This window comes from Phasianus colchicus, chromosome 3, assembly GCF_987193195.1.
Source record: "Phasianus colchicus chromosome 3, bPhaCol1.hap1.1, whole genome shotgun sequence".
NCBI classification, from domain to species: Eukaryota; Metazoa; Chordata; class Aves; order Galliformes; family Phasianidae; genus Phasianus; species Phasianus colchicus.
The window spans coordinates 56,334,848-56,354,121 of NC_143438.1; the positions used below are offsets into that span (position 1 = coordinate 56,334,848).

General features: G+C 46.5%; 1 protein-coding gene across 3 annotated transcripts in view; it reads left to right on the plus strand.

Moving 5' to 3' along the window:
* RGS20 (regulator of G protein signaling 20) overlaps nt 1-19,274 on the plus strand; it is a 37,906-nt gene that overhangs the window by 15,356 nt on the left and 3,276 nt on the right. The window contains exons 2-5 of one of the 3 annotated variants that reach the window (XM_090137591.1): nt 788-1,153; nt 13,580-13,728; nt 17,626-17,712; nt 18,752-18,986. In XM_090137591.1, the coding sequence (XP_089993717.1) occupies nt 788-1,153; nt 13,580-13,728; nt 17,626-17,712; nt 18,752-18,986 (837 nt within the window). Of the gene's footprint in view, nt 1-787; nt 1,352-1,388; nt 1,796-13,579; nt 13,729-17,625; nt 17,713-18,751; nt 18,987-19,274 lie in introns of those variants that run through there. The other 2 variants (XM_090137590.1, XM_031612875.2) reach the window with 2 other exon arrangements.

Genomic DNA, 19,274 nt, shown 5'->3' on the forward strand with positions numbered 1-19,274 from the left:
TGTTCTTTCTATTGTCTCCTCTCTCCTGGGAACATTGTCCAGCTTCCTAGCTCACCCCTCTGAGTAGACCTAAGGGAGCTCCCTGTGCTGCCAAGCAACAGCAGACTCCATGTGTGCCAGAATGGCAGCTTCCCTGCAGCCTCAACTCAGGCAAGCCTCTTTTCCTCACACCAATAGTGTTGTGACAATGGTGTAGGCCTTGGGGGAGAGCACACCACCGCAGGGAAGGCTGTCTTCACACTAGGCAGGCCTCACTTCCTCTCTTTCTCTTTGATGCCAAGACAAATGGCTGTGGGCCAGAAAAGGGGAAGGTAGAAAGGCTGTAAATAAAACGAGCCCAGAATTGGAAAAGACAGAAATTGCAGCTAGAGAAAAGGGAGGCAGTATCTGAATGGCGTGAGTAATTTCTGCATCTTCCGATTCTGGGCTCGTACTCTAGTAGGGTGACTTCCTCCCCTCCGGGACCTTGCAATTTTGCTGGGAAAGGGGAAGATCGTATTGATATACTGCTGGGAAACAGGAGCGGCTTCGCTGAGCAGCCAGGGCAGCCCCGAGCTGGAGCCGAGCGGGTTCAGCACCCTGGACAGCGTCCTGCCGTGGTGACTCGTGCCTCAGCGCTTTGCTCGTGCTTATTTTACTGCTCGGTTTTCTTCCTTTACGCGGGTCACAGAATCATAGAATATCCTGAGCTGGAAGGAACCCCCAAGGCTGTTTACTTTATCACGTCTTTTCTCTCTCTTTCTCTCTCTCTCTCTCCCCCTCCCGCTCCCACTCCACCACCCCGCAGCCCCCGCGGGCCGCCGGGCTCCTTTCCCCGCTCTCAGCGCTGTTCTCCAGCCCCTTCCTCCGCCCGCAGCTCCCCTCCCACCGGCCCCGCCTGCGCTTCGTCTGCGCGCCCCGTCGAGACGCCCCGGGGCTCCGCCTCGGCCCCCTGGTTCTGGCGGCTCTGCCGGCCCCCGGCGGCACGGCTCCCCGCTGCCCGCTCGCCGCCCTCCTGCGTAGACGCTGGGCTCTGCCTCCCTCGGCAACCCCCCTCCTCGCCCCACCGCTGCCACCGCCCCACCGCCGCCCCTCCCCGGAGCGCCGGAGATGCCCGGCGTGCCACGGAGCCGCGCCGCCGCAGCCCCGCGCTGCCCTACAGACTCCCGGCGCCGTGAGTACCGCTCGGGGCCGCCTCCGCCCCATCCTCCTCCTCCTCCCTATCCGCCGCGGGGAAGCCGCCGTCCTCCCACGTCCCCCAGCCGGCTCCGGACTCCGCAGCACCGTGAGCAGGGAAGGAGCGGCCCCGACGGCGCGGCCCCGGGGTAGCCCGCACGCGGGTGAAGGGGCGGCTCCTGCCCGGCAGCCCCAGGTAACGCCGTGTCCCGGAGGTGCCGCGCCGTAAGCGACGGGCAGAGGGGGCGGGCGGGAGGACGTATCCCTGATGGTACTTAACGTGCGGGCGTGCTCCGTTCCCGCTTTGTACAAACGCGGCTCTCATATAGGGCATCTCTGAAAACCAAAGCAGCCGTGCGAGCCCCGTGGCTGCATCGCCTCCCCCTCCGGCCCTTCCCACCTACCTCCCCCGAGCGCACGCACACGCGCACCCGCTCCCTCCGGCACTTCTCCCCGCCGGGCGCCCACTGCCCGCCTCGCTCCGCTCCCCCGTCCTCGCAGAGCGGCTCCGGCCGGCGAGGGGCGCATGCGCAGGGCCGCGGAGCCGCCGTCCCCGGGCGGAGAGCGCGCATCTGCCGGGCCGGCAACGGGAGTGGGAGCGGGCACTGCCGCCCCACGGGTCCCCACCGCCGCCGACACCGTAAGTAGCGCTCGGTCCCGCGGCGGGACGGGACGGGACGGGGCAGGGCGGGGGCTGCCTTGCCCCGGAGCCTGCGGTCCTCACGCCGGCATCGCGGGCTCCCCTCCTCACGTGCGGTAACATCACTCCCCGCCGCCCCTCTGCGGGTCTCGACCTCCGTCGTCATTGGCACCGCCGTCGGGAGGAGGCTGCAGGTGGTGAGAGTGAGGCACGGCCGCAAATACTGAATGAGATTATCTCGGTACACGCCGGTGGGAATTGCAGTAATTTACTAGCGACGCAATGTGCTTGGCGCGACCGCTCCGTCATTTCATTTTGGCTGTTGAAAAATGCGCGATCCGAACGTTCCGCGCCGTGCCGCGGTGCCCCGTGCGGGTTCCGAACCCTCAGCCCCTCCGTGCGGGGCAGCGGGGCCACAGCGCCGCCCTCAGCTCGGAACAACGAAGGGTGTGTCCGAGCCAACCGCGTGCTGTAGCGGGGCGTGCGGGGTGCTCCGGGACGAGAGCATCCCACCTATCCCCGTCCATCCCTGCCCTCGCTCTGGGTCCCACATCTCGGGAGCACCACCGCTGCGGTGCTTACCGTGCCCCGGGGAGGAGCACCGCGCCCGTTCCCGGCTGTTCGGCACTTTCCCGGGGCCTGGGGTCTCTCCCCGTGTCCCCGCTTCCAAAAGTCCATCCCTCTGAATGGCCGCCCACTTGTTGTCCCGAGCGGGCGGCGGGAAGCACTGCGAGAATCCTTCGCGCTGGGGAGCAGCGCGGTGCCCTCATCTTTGAGAGAGCGTTCTGCCCACGGAGCCGCCGCGTGATGCAAAGGATGGATGTATCCACAAAGCGTCCGGGCTGAAGTGGCGGTGCGGGATGCCGAGTCCGGTACTCAGAGCGGAGCGTCGTAGCGCGACCCGAAGCGAATCGCGACGGTGGGCAGCGATAAGAGCTCAGCGTCAGTCTCTGCCCCCCGGTGACTCATCCCGCGCAGCCTTCAGCGCACCGCACCGCAACCCGCTCCGGCGGGAGCCGCATGAGTCAGACCCGCGCCCGGCACCGCGCGGGATGAGTCAGCGGCCGCTCCGGCTGCGCGGCCCCGGTGCAGCGCCGTGAGTCACCGCGGGACGGCAGCGCCGCCCGGGAGGAGCGCTCCCCGTTATCTCCGAGCGGCCCGCGGCGGGCGGTGGTGGCGGAGAGCGGAGCGTTCCGTGCGTCGGGCGCGCTGTTTGCGTGGGGGAGAAGGTTTGTAAAGCACGGAGCTGAATGAACTCGGTGTGCGTGTGCGTGCCTGTATATATCAGCGCAAGCAATATCTGAAGCAATACTTGCTCTAGGTCTAAAGCTGGAGGTGTGGCCGTTGGGGCCCGGTGTTGGCTGAGCTGAATTCCAGCTCCCGATGATCCGGTTTGTGAAAGGGCTCAGTGTTGGGCAAACTTCACCCATACTCACTTTTGTACCGCTCGATTGCCATGGCACCCATACACGTAGCTGGGTGCTTATGTTGCTTTTGCTGTGTCAAAGATGGAAAATTCTCTCATCTTTCCGAATTTACAGGAGAAATAGTGACAGAGAGTGACTCTGTTAAGTGCATTTTAGATCAGCTTTTTCAGTCAAGCCTTACAGGATGGAGTCCAAATCAGAGGTATCATAGAATCGCAGAATGATTTGGGTTGGAAGGAACCTCAGAGAACATCCAATCCCAACCCCCTGCCTGTGGGCTGGGGGATGCCCTCCACCAGCTCAGCTGCCCAGGGCCCCATCCCGCCTGGACTTGAACATCTCCAGGGATGGGGCACCCACAGCTTCTCTGAGCAGCTGTGCCAGTGAAGGAGGAACAGAGCACGTTTAAGCCCCTGGCAAAAAAGCTGAGCTGAAGTGACATGATGGAGGCAGTGGTAGGTGGAGACAGGACAAGGGGAAATGGCCGAAAACTGGAGCATAGGAAGTTCCGCACAAATGTGCACAAGAACTTCTTTACAGTGAGGTGACGGAGCACTGGAACAGGCTGCCCAGGGAGGTTGTGGAGTCTCCTTCTCTGGAGATATTCAAGACCCGCCTGGACGCCTACTTGTGCGACCTGGTGTAGGGATCCTGCTTTGGCAGGGGGGGTGGACTCGATGATCTCTGGAGGTCCCTTCCAACCCCTACAGTTCTGTGATTCTGTGATTTTGTACCTGTTATTATGTGGGTGTGATGCATTTTCAGCTATTTCTTTTGAAATGAAAAGCAATGCTTTGATCTGGAGAGATGAACCCAGCTCTTCTGAGCTGCTGCTCATCTGAAAAAATAAAGGAAATATACCAGGTAAAGACCAGGTTTCTGGACCCAAAAGCATCTCATAATTGTTGCTTACACTCAGGAAAGGGTCCAGCTGTCCACTGTCATCTGCTGAGGCCTTCAGCAGGCCCAGGTGCAGCCGTGGCACACAAAGCTGCGTTATGTGGTGTGGCTGCCAGCATCGCCTTACTGACTGCCATCCCTCATTCCTACATTCTCAAAAATTGCCATCGTCCCACTTCTGTTGCAAGATGCCAAATCTCTGCTAACACAAAATCTCCAAGGAGCTCTTACTAGGAACTCACTCAGCAGGTAACACAATAACTATGCCTAAAGCATGTGCGTGTGTGGGGATGTGTTCATTAACATGTATTTAATTCTTCTATATTTAAAACAGCACACTGCTTAGTGCAGGAAACCTGTGTCACTTTCCTCAATGAAGAGGAAGAAACATGACTATCAAACTTTCTATTCATATTTCAGTTGACAGCAAAACACTGCCATAGCCTACAGTTCTTATGAAGGACTTCAAATATTCAACTATTTCTGAATTAATAAAATAAAGATTTGTGGAATCATAGAATCACCAAGATTGGAAAAGATATCCAAGATCACCCAGTCCAACCATCCACATACCACCAGTATTTCCCCACTAAACCATGTCCCTCAGTACAACATCCAAATGCCTCTTGAACACCTCCAGGGATGGTGACCCAACCACCTCCTTGGCCATCCCATTCCAGCATCTGACCACTCCTTTGGAGAAGAAATTTTTCCTATTATCTAACCTGAATCTTCCCTGGCACAAGTTGAGGCTTGTCCTATTGCTAGTAACATGGGAGAAGAGGCTGACTCCCACTTCGTCACAACCTCCTTTCAGGTCACTGTAAAGAGCAATAAGGTCTCCCCTGAGCCTCCTCTTCTCCAGACTGAACAATCCCAGCTCCCTCAGCCGCTCCCCATAAGACTTGTGCTCCAGATCCCTCACAGCTTGAAATTTACTGTGATCCCAACCCCAGCTGCAAGACCTGTGAGGCTTAGTGGGCAACAACAGAATCCTTTTTCCACTTCTGACTATCACTACTGGGAGAGGTCTGAAGAATGAGCAGCAATTGCAATGTGGATATATTTTCACTTGGAGCTACTGAAGTTGAGTGCTCCTCATTGGTTTCATGGCATTTGGCACTGTCCAAGGTGTTCAGTGACAAAAGACAGCACCACTGTGTTGGCAGCACGTGGCTCCATGCTCTGTGTTCTCTTTGCAAGTCTTCAGGCTGTAGCCATGCAGGTGGGCCTGAACACATCAGGGCTGTGCTGTATATGGGGGCGAGAGTATTATTTTTGTGTTTAACAGCATCTGTGTGCTTCAGTAGGCTGAGAAAATCTCATTGTGCTCTAGCATAAACTGAAGATGGAAGTGTAAAAGTTTTGTCTGCTGTGTTTTATTTTGTTTTTTTTTTGGTATTCCTGTGACTTTTTTTTTTAATATCTGACCTTCATAGTTTATATTTTAAATATTTCTTCTTTGGGAAGGCTGTTTTCTTGGTAGGTAGATCACCTTTCTGCCGAGAGATAAGCAAATAATATAAATGTTACATGTCAGTCAAATAGTTCTTGAGGTGCTTTCAACCAGGGCAAGAATTTTAATTCCTGACCTTCACACTCTTTTACGTTCATAAGGTCACACACAGAAATGCCTCCCCTTCTGAATGGCAGAGAGGTGTGCCAGGGAGTTGAGATGAGTACAACAGCCATACTTTTAGGATGAGAGGTAACAGCCTAAAGTTTCATCACGGGATTTCAGGTTGGGTATTAGGAAAAAATTCTTCTCAGGAGGTGGTGAGGCAGTGAAACGGGCTGCCCAGGGAGTGGCGGAGTCACCATCCCTGGAGGTGTTCAAGAGCCATGGAGATGTAGCACTGAGGGATGTGGTTAGTGGGCATGGTGGGGGTGGGCTAATAGTTGGAATAGATAATCTTAGAGGTCTTGTCCTACTTTAATGATTCCATGATCTGTTCCAGTACCTCAGCATTTCTCTTATGGTATATGTTATGGCTTTTCCACTAATGTAAAAAGTAGTTTTTAAAAATGCTTCTTTAAATCCTCAGAGGTTTGGATTTGTTACTCTGTTTTTGTTTGTTTGTTTAAATTACTCATTAGCATTCAGTAACCTGAGTGTGTACTTTTTGTTATGAATCTCAGATGCTATCTAGCTGGATAAGAAGTAAGATAGCATGACATATTTTTCTTTATTTTTGGTTAATTGCTTTTAAGGCATATTTTTATAACAGATAAAGTTTGTTGTAATCATTAAATAGAAGAGAACATCTCTCTCCTTTGGAGATCTGGAAACTTCACATCTAGAGGCCTGTAGGATATTACCTTAGAGGGACTTGTAAAGCTGAGCCAACCAGAGACAAGCCAATTGTCTTGACAAATACATCCTTTCCCCAGCTGACTGATGTGGGAATGGGGCAGTTTTGTGGATGCCTCCAGACAGATCCTTCTGTCTGTCTGTGCCCAGCCCAGCATCTGTGTGTTTCTCTGCACTGTCTAACATCCTGGATCTGATCCTTCCAGACTCCAAGGCTGCAAAAGTGGCCAAACTCTTGCAAGTAGACAGAAGAAACTTGTTGCTAGTCTCTACTTGGAAGTGGTGAGAAGAAACATCCTGCAGATGCAGAAAGACTGTTGACGTAGTCTACTTAGACTTCAGCAATGCCTTTGACACTGTCTCCCACAGTATCCTCCTGAGGAAGCTGGCAGCCCGTGACTTGGACAGGTTTTTGTTGGGTAATGAACTGGCTGGATGGCCGGACCCAGGGTGTGACTGGAGTTAAATCCAGCTGGCAAGCCAGTCACGACTGGTGTTCCTCAGGTGTCAGTATTCAGGCATGCCTGTTCAATATTTTTATTGATGATCTGGATGAGGGCATTGAGTGCACCCTCAGTAAGTCTGCAGATGACACCAGTTTGGGAGGAAGTGTCAATACAGAAAACCCTACAGAGGGATCTGAACAGGCTGGATAGCTGGACTGAGGCCAACGGGATGAAGTTCAACAAGACCAAGTGCTGGGTCCTGCACTTTGACCACAACAACCCCAGGCAAAACTACAGGCTTGGGGTAGGAGGGCTGCAAAAACTGTGTAGAAGAAATGGACCTGGGGATGTCAGCTGAACATTAGCCAGCAGTGTGCCCAGGTGGTCAAGAAGGCCAACAGCATCCTGGCTTGTATCAGAAGTGGTACTGGCAGCAGGAATAAGGAAGTAATCATCCCTCTGTACTCAGTGCTGGTCAGGCCACATCTCAAGTACTGTGTTCAGTTTTGAGCCCCTCACTACAAGAAAGACATCGAGACCCTGGAACGTGTCCAGAAAAGGGCAACAAAGCTGTGAGGGGTCTGGAGCACAAGTCTTATGGGAAGCGGCTGAGGGAGCTGGGATTGTTCAGTCTGGAGAAAAGGAGGCTCAGGGGAGACCTCATTGCTCTCTACAACTCCAGGAAGGGAGGTGTGGTGAGGCTGGGGTTGGTCTCTTCTCCCATGTTACTATATAGGACAAGAGTGAATGGCCTCAAGTTGTGCCAGGGGAGATTCAGGTTGGATAATAGGAAAAATTTCTTCTCCAAAAGAGTGGTCAGATGCTGGAATAGGATGGCCAGGGAGTAGTTAAATTACTGTCCCTGGAGATGTTCAAGTGACATTTGGATGTTGTACCAAAGGACATGATTTAGTGGGGAAATATTGGTGGTATGTTAATAGTTTGACTGGATGACCTTGGATATCTTTTCCAACATTGGTAATTCTTTGATTCTATGAAGTGCCTATGTGCAAAAGACTGTTCTATAGGATATTGGTTGCTGAGAGATGCTCTATATGTAGCTAATGGTCATCCCTAGAGATGGATCAGGAATGTCTGCAGGAGTTCTGTAGAGCACATGGCAGCTGGATGCAGAACTCCCCAGGAAAGCACGATCCAGGAAGACTCATTTGGTCCAGCCAACAGCGCAGCAAGGAGTTTTACACCAGAAACTCCTTGTGTCACCTGGACATCAACCAACTGTCTTGTTCAGGAGATTTTATTCCCCATACAAAGGGCAACTCATGCAATGATAACTTATTTTTTATTATTATTTTATATGGTGTTTGAAGTTTCTCGGACTCAGTGCAGATGGGTCACAACTGGTGTTGGTGATGCAGTGCTCCTAAGTTCTTTCAGCTGAGACTGAATGGTGACAAAAATTTTGAGAATGCCACATCCCACCACAGTGACTTGAGTTTAACAAACTCAGATCCCACTGACTACCCAAGAGCCCACAGAATAGTGCCTTTTAGTCCTTCCCTATTCATATAAACTAGAAAGACTTCTATTAACTTGTGGCTACCCAAGCTCTCACCAAGTAAACAGAAGTGTCTTTGATAGTGGGCAAACTAACAGAACTGGACATAGAGATTTATTTCATGCTATATCCAGCAGTTGGCTAAACCTGTACCCAGACTAATAATAATAATGCTGAAGATAGTAAAGTTAAACCACTTTGTTCAAGGTATTTTACCTCATTCCATCACAAATCTGAAAGAATTTTTAGATCTGTTTCAGAACACACATGAACAGTCCATCACCAGCTGTTAAATCTTTTTCCCCACTGTTTTCTTCTGAAATCCATTTCAAGCCAGGCAGATTTCTGCTGCATATGTGGGGGGACAGAGGAAACAGACCCTGATTCTCAAGATCAAGCAACATCCAGTACAGAGGCTTCTCCTGCAGTTTGTTCTTGCTTCCTCCTAAGGGGCCTGGAAATCTGAAATCTCAGAAGATAAAGGAGGCTCATGGCACAGGGAGTTTACAACAATGGTGATTCTATTTTGGAATAAAGAGACTATCTAGAGGAAGATAAGCAATTTCTGATTCTGTTATTTTTTTCCCATCAGACCAGACTGTAGAGCACAGATCTCTCTTGTAGCACAGCAACCTAGTAAGGGCATTTCAGGTGACAGGGAATTTAAAAAGTATGAGAGAGTAAGGAACATCTAAGTTTATTGAGATGCTGGCATACTGGACATAACACAGCTCTCACAAGCTAGATTGATGAATGTCCCCCTAAGCTCTCTTCATGGAGAGAAGCTTTCTTCCCTTACCTTGAAGAAGTAATACAGCCTTGCCCAAATCTTCAAAAAACAAAGCTCAGCATGACTGCCCAAGGGACTTTCAAAATCAGCAGGTCAGTAATCTGGACTTGTACATGCGAGAGGTTGGTCATCATAAAGATTATGAAATTTCTCTGTAAGGATAAATCAGTCTGATCACTAGTTCTTTCCCACTTCAATGCCATATTGACTGAAAAGCAGGTTCCTATCTGATGTGGGTGATCTGGAGACACCAGGTGTAGGAGGATGGCTCTGTACCTTATTTTCATCAGCAATGTACCCTCTTCTTTACAGCCAAGTAATAGCTCTGAGGAACCCCTTACCCTTGGACACACTTATACGCACTTCAGCTCTCAGAGCTCCTCAAGCTCCAAAATCTTCCAGCTGATTGCTACAGCTAATGCTTTCCCTGCCCAGCTGTGTACATGCATTTTGCCACAACATCACGTTTGCGGTTTAAGAAAACAAGGATCATTCTTCCAGTTTAAAACAAAACAGCACAGCAAATCGTTAATCAAGCTGTAAGCCACCTCTTCTGCTATGAGTGAAATGCAGCAGCTGGAGGGGAGCAGTGCACCTGTGCCTCTTCCTCTGCTTCCTTGTGCCACTGCCTGTGAGTCTGCAAAGTATATTCTCAGCTGGGACTCAGAAGGAAACGGTTAGCTAAATATATGCGTATCAACATCTGTACTTCCCTTTACCAGCTTTATAAGTATGCTATTGGCTCGTGATGCCATTGATAATTGCCATTTTTCAGTATTAAAACAACCTGATTGCCTGCAGTGTTAATCTGGAAAATAAGGAAAGCCCTCTCGTGGCATTAGCAGTCAGACTTTTGTTTTGGTTTAAGCCCTTCAGCCTAATCCTGTGGAATGACAAGCTTGCAGAGATAACGTCACTAATACTATGTATTATAGCAGTAGGATCCACAGGGCAATAAGCAGAGCCTAGTAACTTACACTGGGTTCAGGCCTCATGTTTGGCACATGGTCTCAATGTGATCACAGTTTCATGTTGCAAGCATGAATTTTTAACTATATTTCACAGTTCTGCTTAAGAAGATAGAACCACAAGATGTAGATGTTTTATACAAGACATTTGTTTTTTCTGCATATTAATAATTCTTATGTGACCAAAGGGAGTTAGTCCCAGTGAAACAGAATAGGTAACGATGTAACTGTGGTTTGGTTTAGAGCCAGAGGTTAGGATAATGGTGCTGCATGGATCATTGACTCACTGCTTGTTCTGTGAACCTGGACCAGCAGATGGATTTTTTCTTAATACAATCTGCCAAAGGAGTTTCTCCGACTTGTAATAACGTGCTGGACCCACGCAGTACGTGACACCCATAGGTACTCACACAGAGGAGTAAATTCCTTCCTGTATCTTAACACGGTATTCCTAGCACAGAAAGTCACATCCTGTTCAGTCTGTGATCCACTCCAAACCTCTATCACATGCATCATATGGAAAAAAAGTGAATTTATTCTGCTCAGTCCTTTCTGTTCCATAATCTATGTGAGAAGAGATGGACATTCATAAATATGCGTAATATCAGAAAATAGGGTGGTGAGGCAGTGGCACAGCTGCCCAGAGAAGCTGTGGGTGCCCCATTCCTGGAGGCACTTAAAGCAATGTTGGATGGGGTCCTGGGCAGCTGAGCTGGTGGAGGGCAGCCATGTCCACAGCAAGGGGTTGGAACTGAGTGTTTTTTGAGGTCCCTTTGAACCCAAACTATTCTGTGATTCCATGAAATCTTGTAGGTGAACGATTCACAAGCGAACTGAAGAACTCAGTGCTACCAGGCAGTTTCTACTGAACAACTATGTCTGTACTCTTCATCAAAAATGTCAAAGGATAACTGTGAAGAAGAAACTGAAATGGCAACAGTGGATCCAAACAGATTTTTTTGAATTAAGATACAGTAGGATGAGGTGGGGTGAAAGAGCTTCTTCCTCCTACATCACCACCCTCTACTTTCTTCCCTTGAACAAAAGCCAACAGAAACCAGCTTTTCCACACACCACTATCAGTTAACTGCAGAATGGATTATTAGGGCGATGAATGTGTGAACTACCCATGTAAAACATCTCAGAAGGAAGCCTGGATAGGTTAGGCTACATAAACAGCACATCTCTGACTCCAAATTACTCTTCTCATCAATAATAACTGTTTACTGTCCAAGGAAGCCTGAAAAACTGCTTGATATATGATCAAACCCTCAGAGTGTTACATTTTTACATTCTAACTGAAACACAAAGACTGTTTTAAAACAGGAGAGGTACCTGCAGGAAAGTTAATGTTTAGTCTTTTATTCTATTACTATGAATTTCCAGATGTGATCTGCATTTCACATTTATGCTTCCACACTTTGAAATGAGCGATGCTATGGGTTTTTTGGAAGGTGTGTTCTTTTTCTGATTTTCTATTTCTGGACATTTAGGGATTGCTGCTGAGATTAGGTTTACAGATTTACAAATGGGTTATCATTTGTCTGCACTGTCCTTGTGCTTTATTCCTCCTGCAAAACAGGTGCATCTTCTGCTCAGCATGTCATACATATTTCCTTTGGGAGAGTGGGTGGTTCTCACAAAAAAAAAAAAAAAAAAAAAAAGCAAAATAGAAACTCTTAAGATCTATAAAACAGAAAGAAATTCAGCAGAAAAAAAAAAAATAATCCAGCAGAACTGAGTGCTGTGCTCTGCTAAAATAATGCACTTATTTCTGACTCTCCTTAAGTCTGTGACAACGTCTCTGCATTCCTCCTCCACCTCACATCAGCATTTCCTAAACTTGACTGAACATTTTAAACAGGAAACTTTTAACTATCTGCTCTTTGGCTCTTAGATTATATTTCAGATATTTTATTAAATTATCAACACAAAACTAACCCCAAATCTGCAACTGCTAATTTTAGTTTCCCTACAATCACCATGGCCTCAAGAGAAGATTCCATAGAATGGCCTAGGTTGAAAAGAACCACGGTGACCATTGAATTTCTACCTCCCTGCTATGTGCAGGGTCACCAACCACCAGACCAGGCTGCCCAGAGCCACATCCAGCCTGGCCTTGAATACCTCCAGGGATGGTGCATCCATAACCTCCTTGGGCAACCTGTTCCAGTGCATCACCACCGTCTGAGTGAAGAATTTCCTTCTAATATCTAACCTTCCCCTGTCTCAGTTTAAAACCATTCCCCCTTGTCCTATCACTATCCACTCTTGTAAACAGCCATTTCCCCTCCCATTTATACACTCCCTTCAAGTATTGGAAGGCCACAATGAGGCCCCCACAGGAGCTTTCTCTTCTCCAAGCTAAACAAGCCCAGTTCCCTCAATGTTTCCCTCATAGGAGAGGTGCTCCAGTCCTCTGATCATCTTAGTGGCCTTCCTCTGGACCTGTTCCAAGAGTTCCACACCTTTCTTGTGCTGGAGACCCCAGGTCTGGACACAGTACTCCAGATGGGGCCTCACAAGAGCCGAGTAGAGAGGGACAATCACCTCCCTCTTCCTGCTGGCTACTCCTCTTTTAATGCAGCCCAGAAACACAGTTGGCCTTCCCGGCTGCAAGCGCACACTGCGGGCTCATGTTCTGCTTCTTGTCCACCAGGAACCCCAAGTCCTTCTCTGCAGGGCGGGCTGCTCTCAAGAGGTTCTTCTTCTAGTCTGTATTAACACCTGGGATTGCCCTGGGCCAAGTGCAACACCTTTGCACTTGGCCTTGTTGAATCTCATCAGGTTTTCATAGGCCCACTTCTCCAGACTGTCCAGGTCCCTCCGGAAGGCTTAGCTACCTGAAAAGAATCTTGCACACAAAGGTATCATTTGGTACAGGAGGATGACTGTTACATATCCAAGATCAAGCACAATCCAACTGAAGCACTGGAGCACTGCCATAAGGTGCACAGAAAGGCTGGGAGTCTCCTTCTTTGGAGGTGTTCAAAGACACATTTGGATGCTTTCCTGCCATAGGGAACTTGCTTTAGCAGGGGGTTGGGCTAGATGGTTACAAGAGGTCCCTTCCAACCCCTGCGACTCTGTGAAGCTGCACTCACTTTTCCACAAGCTGGTAATTGATCTACAAACACATCGAGCACTAAGACACAGCACAACCCTCTGAGTAAGAGAATATATACTTATTGCTGCAGAGCGAGGCCAAAGCTCACACAGGTCAGAGAGGGACAGTGCCTGCAGCACAACTTGTCATTTCACTGACATAACTTATTTATTTATTTACAATCAGCAGAACTTGGGCTCCACCAATAATTGTCTCATTGCTTGTTTGCAGGCTTGAAGCTGTAGCTTTTTTATGACAAAACTAAAATGATAAAACCCAGATGTGCCTTACTTTCCCCTTGTCCTGCTCTCTTGCAGCCCATGGGATCGGAGCGGACGGAGATGCGCAAGCGGCAGATGGCAGCAACCCAGGAGACCCCAGGCACGGTGCAGACTCAGCACAGCGTAGGGAACCGCGGACCCAATGCCTGCTGCTTCTGCTGGTGCTGCTGCTGCAGCTGCTCCTGGTATGGCCCTTACCCAGCACAAAAGGGGAGGGAGGTAACAGCCAGCACGTGGGACAGCAGGAAGCAAATAAACCACCTGGGGCATTCAGCAAGGCTGCAACTAGGAGACACTGCTTTCTGCTGCAGTGCATTTTTTTTGCCACTGAAATAACATTATATACATATTTAATCTCTGTACAGTACCTTCAGAAGATAAGTAGGAAAGCATTTTAAGAGATGCTTTAGTCCTTGCCTTAGCCTCTCTCTAAGCTTTGCAGGTACACACACACACAAGTGATCACCTTTTTAATGAAACCCCAGCAACACATTTCACATTCCGGAAACAGAACAAAAAAGAAAAAGGCAGTAAGATCATTAACTCTTATATACCTCCTTTTAGAAATCCTTATCATTCTCTCTCTGCTTACTCTTGTTAGTGAGCATCTAAGTCTGATTCAATTTCTATAGCCATTTACCCTTAGACAAAAGGCTGTAGTACCAGGTCGCCCTCAGCTCAGGGAAACCCTTGCTTTCTGTTGTCTAAATTAGTACTTGGGATCAGAGCTTAGAAATCCCAACAGCTGAAGAAGTAGGTCCAAGCCTCACCCATCCCTAAAGAACTGCAGGTGTGATTCAAGTGAAATGTTTTGTCTAGCTCCTCCTCCCCACCCCTTTCACTTCCTTTTGCTTTTATTTTTCTTCCCTGGTAGCCTTTGTTAGCCGCAACCTAAGAACTGGTTGTTCTTGGCCTTTTCCTTGAACTGGTGTATCACCTACGAAATGAACACTTAATGTATATCATGTACTAATACTGATTCTCCTCAACTTTGAGCTTCATTGGGATTCCCAGTAAAACGCGAAAGCAATACCATAATGTGTAACAATTCTAGATGGAGGATCGCACCTTAGAAGGAGCACAGATTGCTACAGGGAATTAAGAGTACGTGTAAGGATGTGTAGGTCAGAAAGATAATAGCCAAGTGTCTGGCACTGCTCCTTTGTTGCAAAGGCAAGCAGATTTGTTGTCATTAATTAGTGGTGTCAACTCACAGCACCTGCAATTCATATGAAGCTAACTCTTGGGATCAGAGACTTCAAATACTGAAGTGTTCAGTGCTCACCTTCAGTAAATAATGGAGCAGAACATATTTTCAAAGAACTCCTATTACAAGCTGTTGAAGAGGACAATTTATCAGAGAACGAATCGAGACAAGGGGAGTCACTGCATTCCTTAAAAGAAAAAAAAAACAATTTGTCCACCTTCACTCTCATATCAGATGCAGTTTATTTCATTTAAAATTCAAGCAAAGCTTGCCATATTCTAAAGTCCTGTTCCTGTTTGGGGTGCATTACTAATTTAATGGGTTAGACCAGAATTTGCACTGAAATAAAGAAAAAAGTCTAAGTCATAAGAATTAAACCAAAAACTGACAGCATGCTGAGTGCTTCTTGTAAATACACAATCTACCATATGAACACTTCAGAGTAAGCAAACCTGGGATTGATGTGGAAGAAAGAAGTCATAAAACTACCTGATTGATCAGACAAGGAATCTGTTCCACCATTACTTCTTCCCAACAGCAGCTGGTAGCAAATGCTTTGGAGAACTTAAGTTAGGGAACAGTAGGCTCATCATTCCTTTGCTGTTAGTATGCAGCTTGTCAGAGCCTATAGACACCCAATCCTGTCCACCCTGATGGAAACAGAAAACATTTGGTAAGGACAAAAGGCTTCTTTTTTTGCAGGATGCCAAGGACTCTGGCTCTATCCTACAAAGCCTTGCAGCAGGTGCTTAGAGGTAAACTATGGTAATGTTCAGACAGAAATACTGTGCTGGTCAGGATCAGAGTTTGCTTCTTTGCAGAATGATGCCTATACTCAACCATAACCATACAAACATCAGAGTCATCTGAGCAGTTGTCCAGTACAATCTCACGTGGGTCATTTGGGACCTGCATTATTGCACTTATAAATATATTTGTACATAAGGAAAGAAACCCCAGACATTTATCTATGAAGTCAGTACATAAAACTTGCATTTCACCTTTCAAATTATTGATAAACTTTTTTTTTTTTTTTTTTAAACTTTTTACCTAATATTCCTGGGGATGCTGATTATCTGTGCACTTCACTATTCAAACAATTCAAAGAAAGCAATTTACTCAATAGATGGAATTATATTACCCAAATTTCACAATGTTGAAAATTCTTACTTTAGAATAAAATAAGAATCCAACACAGGCTCCAAAACAGAGTTGCTCATTTTAGCTTTAAAATAATCCCTGATTTCTTTGAGAACAATTGTTTTCTAGTAGCAAGAAATGCAAAACAAACCATAATTAAGCTATTTTTGTTCCCTGTTCGTAAAGCCTTTCCTCTAAATAGCTCAAGTACTTTGAACAGAAAAATTATGAATAGGAATAAAAATAACAGTCTGCATGAGTCATGCAGCTGATTTGCAGAACAGCCAATACCCAGCATACGCTTAATAGTAGATTTAGAATGAAATGGTGAAACGAGTCTCTCAGCCAGATTCCCACAGCCCATGTTCACTCTGCAGCTAAATCTGAAGCCTCCAGCACATTACTCTTTGGAAACCTGAGAATATGCATTTTGAATCTTAGCTCTGTTTACCCATACATTTCTAGGAAATGAGCTAACCTGCAAGGGCATCTTGTGAGGCACGGCATGACCTCTGAAGGAAACTTATTTCTTTTGAGCTTGTCTTCTTCCCCCTTCGGTTGGATATGTTTGTTCCCCTCAATCTTAAAACAACTCTGACAAGCACATCAGTTCTTGTGTGAGGAACACATACCACTTCTCTTAGTAAAAAAAGGCTAGAACCGCTGGTAAAAAGCATACTTAATGTAGACACAAAAATAATATACAAAAGCATGAATAGGCTTTAACTACTCGTTTTCTAAAAACACAAACTCCAGTGGTTCATTGGTTTGAATGTATGGTTCAGATGTTGCAGAGAAAAGATGCGTTTGCAATAGGTGATGTGCTTGCTCACAAATCTCACAACAGGAAAGCTTCCCTATCTCTTCAGTGCATGGCAAAGAGAAAAGCTTTTCTATCCTCTATTGCCAAACCTCCAGCTACTCTTCCCAAGCCTTAAAATATTACCATTCTCCATCCTCCCACCAGGTCCCTGCAGATGATGGACCACCCGTGGAGACAGCAAGAGAAGGAATAAGTGGTAAATAGTTAGGCTGCTAATAAGACAAAGCCAAGAGCTTAAAAGGAAAAAGAAAAAAAAAAAAAAAAAAAGAATTGGTTTAACAAAAAGCCTTGCTAGAGACAAATTAGATTCTTAGAGATTGAAGCAAAATGTTACATCAAGGAAAAGAAAGATACAGATGAAGAAATAGTTTGGTATTTTCCTAGAAGTTGTAACAACTGTACCACTTTATCTCAGCTGAAGTATAGATTTAATACAAATTACTGGTTGTAAGTCACTGGAATGTTTTCTTCTTGACAAACTCTTAACAGCTTTACAGATCACAAGAGTTTGTGTGCACACATGCATTTCTCACTGCAATGTAATAATCTCAGAATTCAGTCCTGTTTGCTAAAAGGAGACATGCTGAAAGTCAGCATCAAAAGAATCATCAGCAAAGAAAAGCGAACACTCAAGTTTAAGTGACATAAAATAACTGCATCAAGGGTAACTTACGTAAAAACAACAATGCAGTATAATAAACCTCAGTGGAGTACATACAGACTTTGTTGCAGATATAGGTTACTTTCTATCAAGGACACACCTGATATTGTATAGTTCTGCCGCATGAAAGTTTGCTAAGCTTACACAACCGAAGAGCTAGCATCAGAGTGTAACTATGGCTCCTGTTTGCATTTTTTCATTCAACCTTTCATTTCACAAAATTGGCAAAACTTTTGCTTGCTACCTTGCAGTCTTACTGTTAGAAACCAGGAAGAAGAGAGAGCAAGGAGAACATCCCATGAACTCCAAGCAGAGGGTATTCCGAACTGTGAGGAAAGGTATGGTTTTTATCATGTGCTCTATCAAACATGAAACAAAAATTCAAATCTTACTAAATAATGAAAATCAATTATCTGACATATGCAAATAAATGACAAATGGATAATAATAAAGCTGAATTTGCAAGTCATCCATCTCTTGCTCCTCAAAGAACCAAGAGTCTGATGTATAGCCTTTCATCCCATTTATATGCAGTGTGGAATCACGTTCAATTTTCAATGCTTTTTGATATAATAGACAAAAACAAAAAAACACACATAGTAAATCTCAGAATCATAAAATCATAGAATGGTTTGGGTTGGAAGGAACCTCAAAGATCATGAAGTTCCAACCCCCCCCCCCCCCCGCTGTAGATAGGACCACCAAACTCCATGTCTAATACTAGACTAGGCTGCCCAGAGCCCCATCCAACCTGGCCTTGAACACCTCCAGGCACAGGGCATCCACAGCCTCTCTGGGTAGCCTGACTGTTAACACAGTCTGTCCTTTATCTGAAAAAAAATAATATTTTTCCCACTCAGTTAATACATAACTGGAGCTAACTGGCAGAGCTCAGCCTTAGAAAAGGAATAAATACAAAGGAGAGCTCAAATACTCTTAAGAATCAGGCATTTGTCTCTTAAGAGTTGCCCAAGCAGGTAGAAGGACCTGTGAAACTGCAGTAGACTGAAGGGTGTCTGTTGTGGTATTTGGATTGTTGCTTCTTTTTACATATTTTCATTCACTCTGTAACACAGTGATTCAATAAGGATTATTACTAATAATAAAAAGCTTAGTTGTTGCCGAGGGTTTTTTTTTTTTTTTTACTGCAATTACTCTGAGAACTTAAGTGTGATTTCTGCATCAGCGTACATGCAATCAACTTATCAAAAATGCATCTGTTTACTGCAGTTTGCACTTGGGTAGTTCCAGTGAGGAGTAAAGAGGTTCATGAAATGGCATCTGTTCCATCATGATGGCAGACACCTTCTACCAGATGAAAATAGTTTAAGTAACAACTGTTTGTTTCTCTCTTGTCCTGTCATCCTACCTCCACAGCCCCGCTCCTACTCTTGAAGAAGTGAATGCTTGGGCTCAGTCATTTGACAAGTTGATGCTTACGCCAGCTGGTCGAAATGCTTTTCGTGAATTTTTACGAACAGAATTCAGTGAAGAAAACATGCTTTTCTGGATGGCCTGCGAGGAACTGAAACAGGAATCCAACAAAAGCGTCATCGAAGAAAAAGCAAGACTGATTTATGAAGATTATATTTCTATCCTTTCTCCAAAGGAGGTATATTGCTTTCCCCATTCTTTGATGCTGTTTTGCATGGTTGATGTGCTTTAAGCTAGAAGAATACCTGGGGATAACTCTCTTTCCCCCACATTCCACTGTTAAGAAGTAGAGATATTTAGGGGTAAAAGACAAACCCAGCACTGAGGTGAGATGGTTAGAACTACTTTCACCATCTGTAAGAAAATTCTTCCTGTACTGCTTTGGCACGCTGATGTGAAGGCTTCAGTTTGAGGCATGATTTAACACAGTATCAGAATATCCCATAAAGATCATGGAGTTCAACAC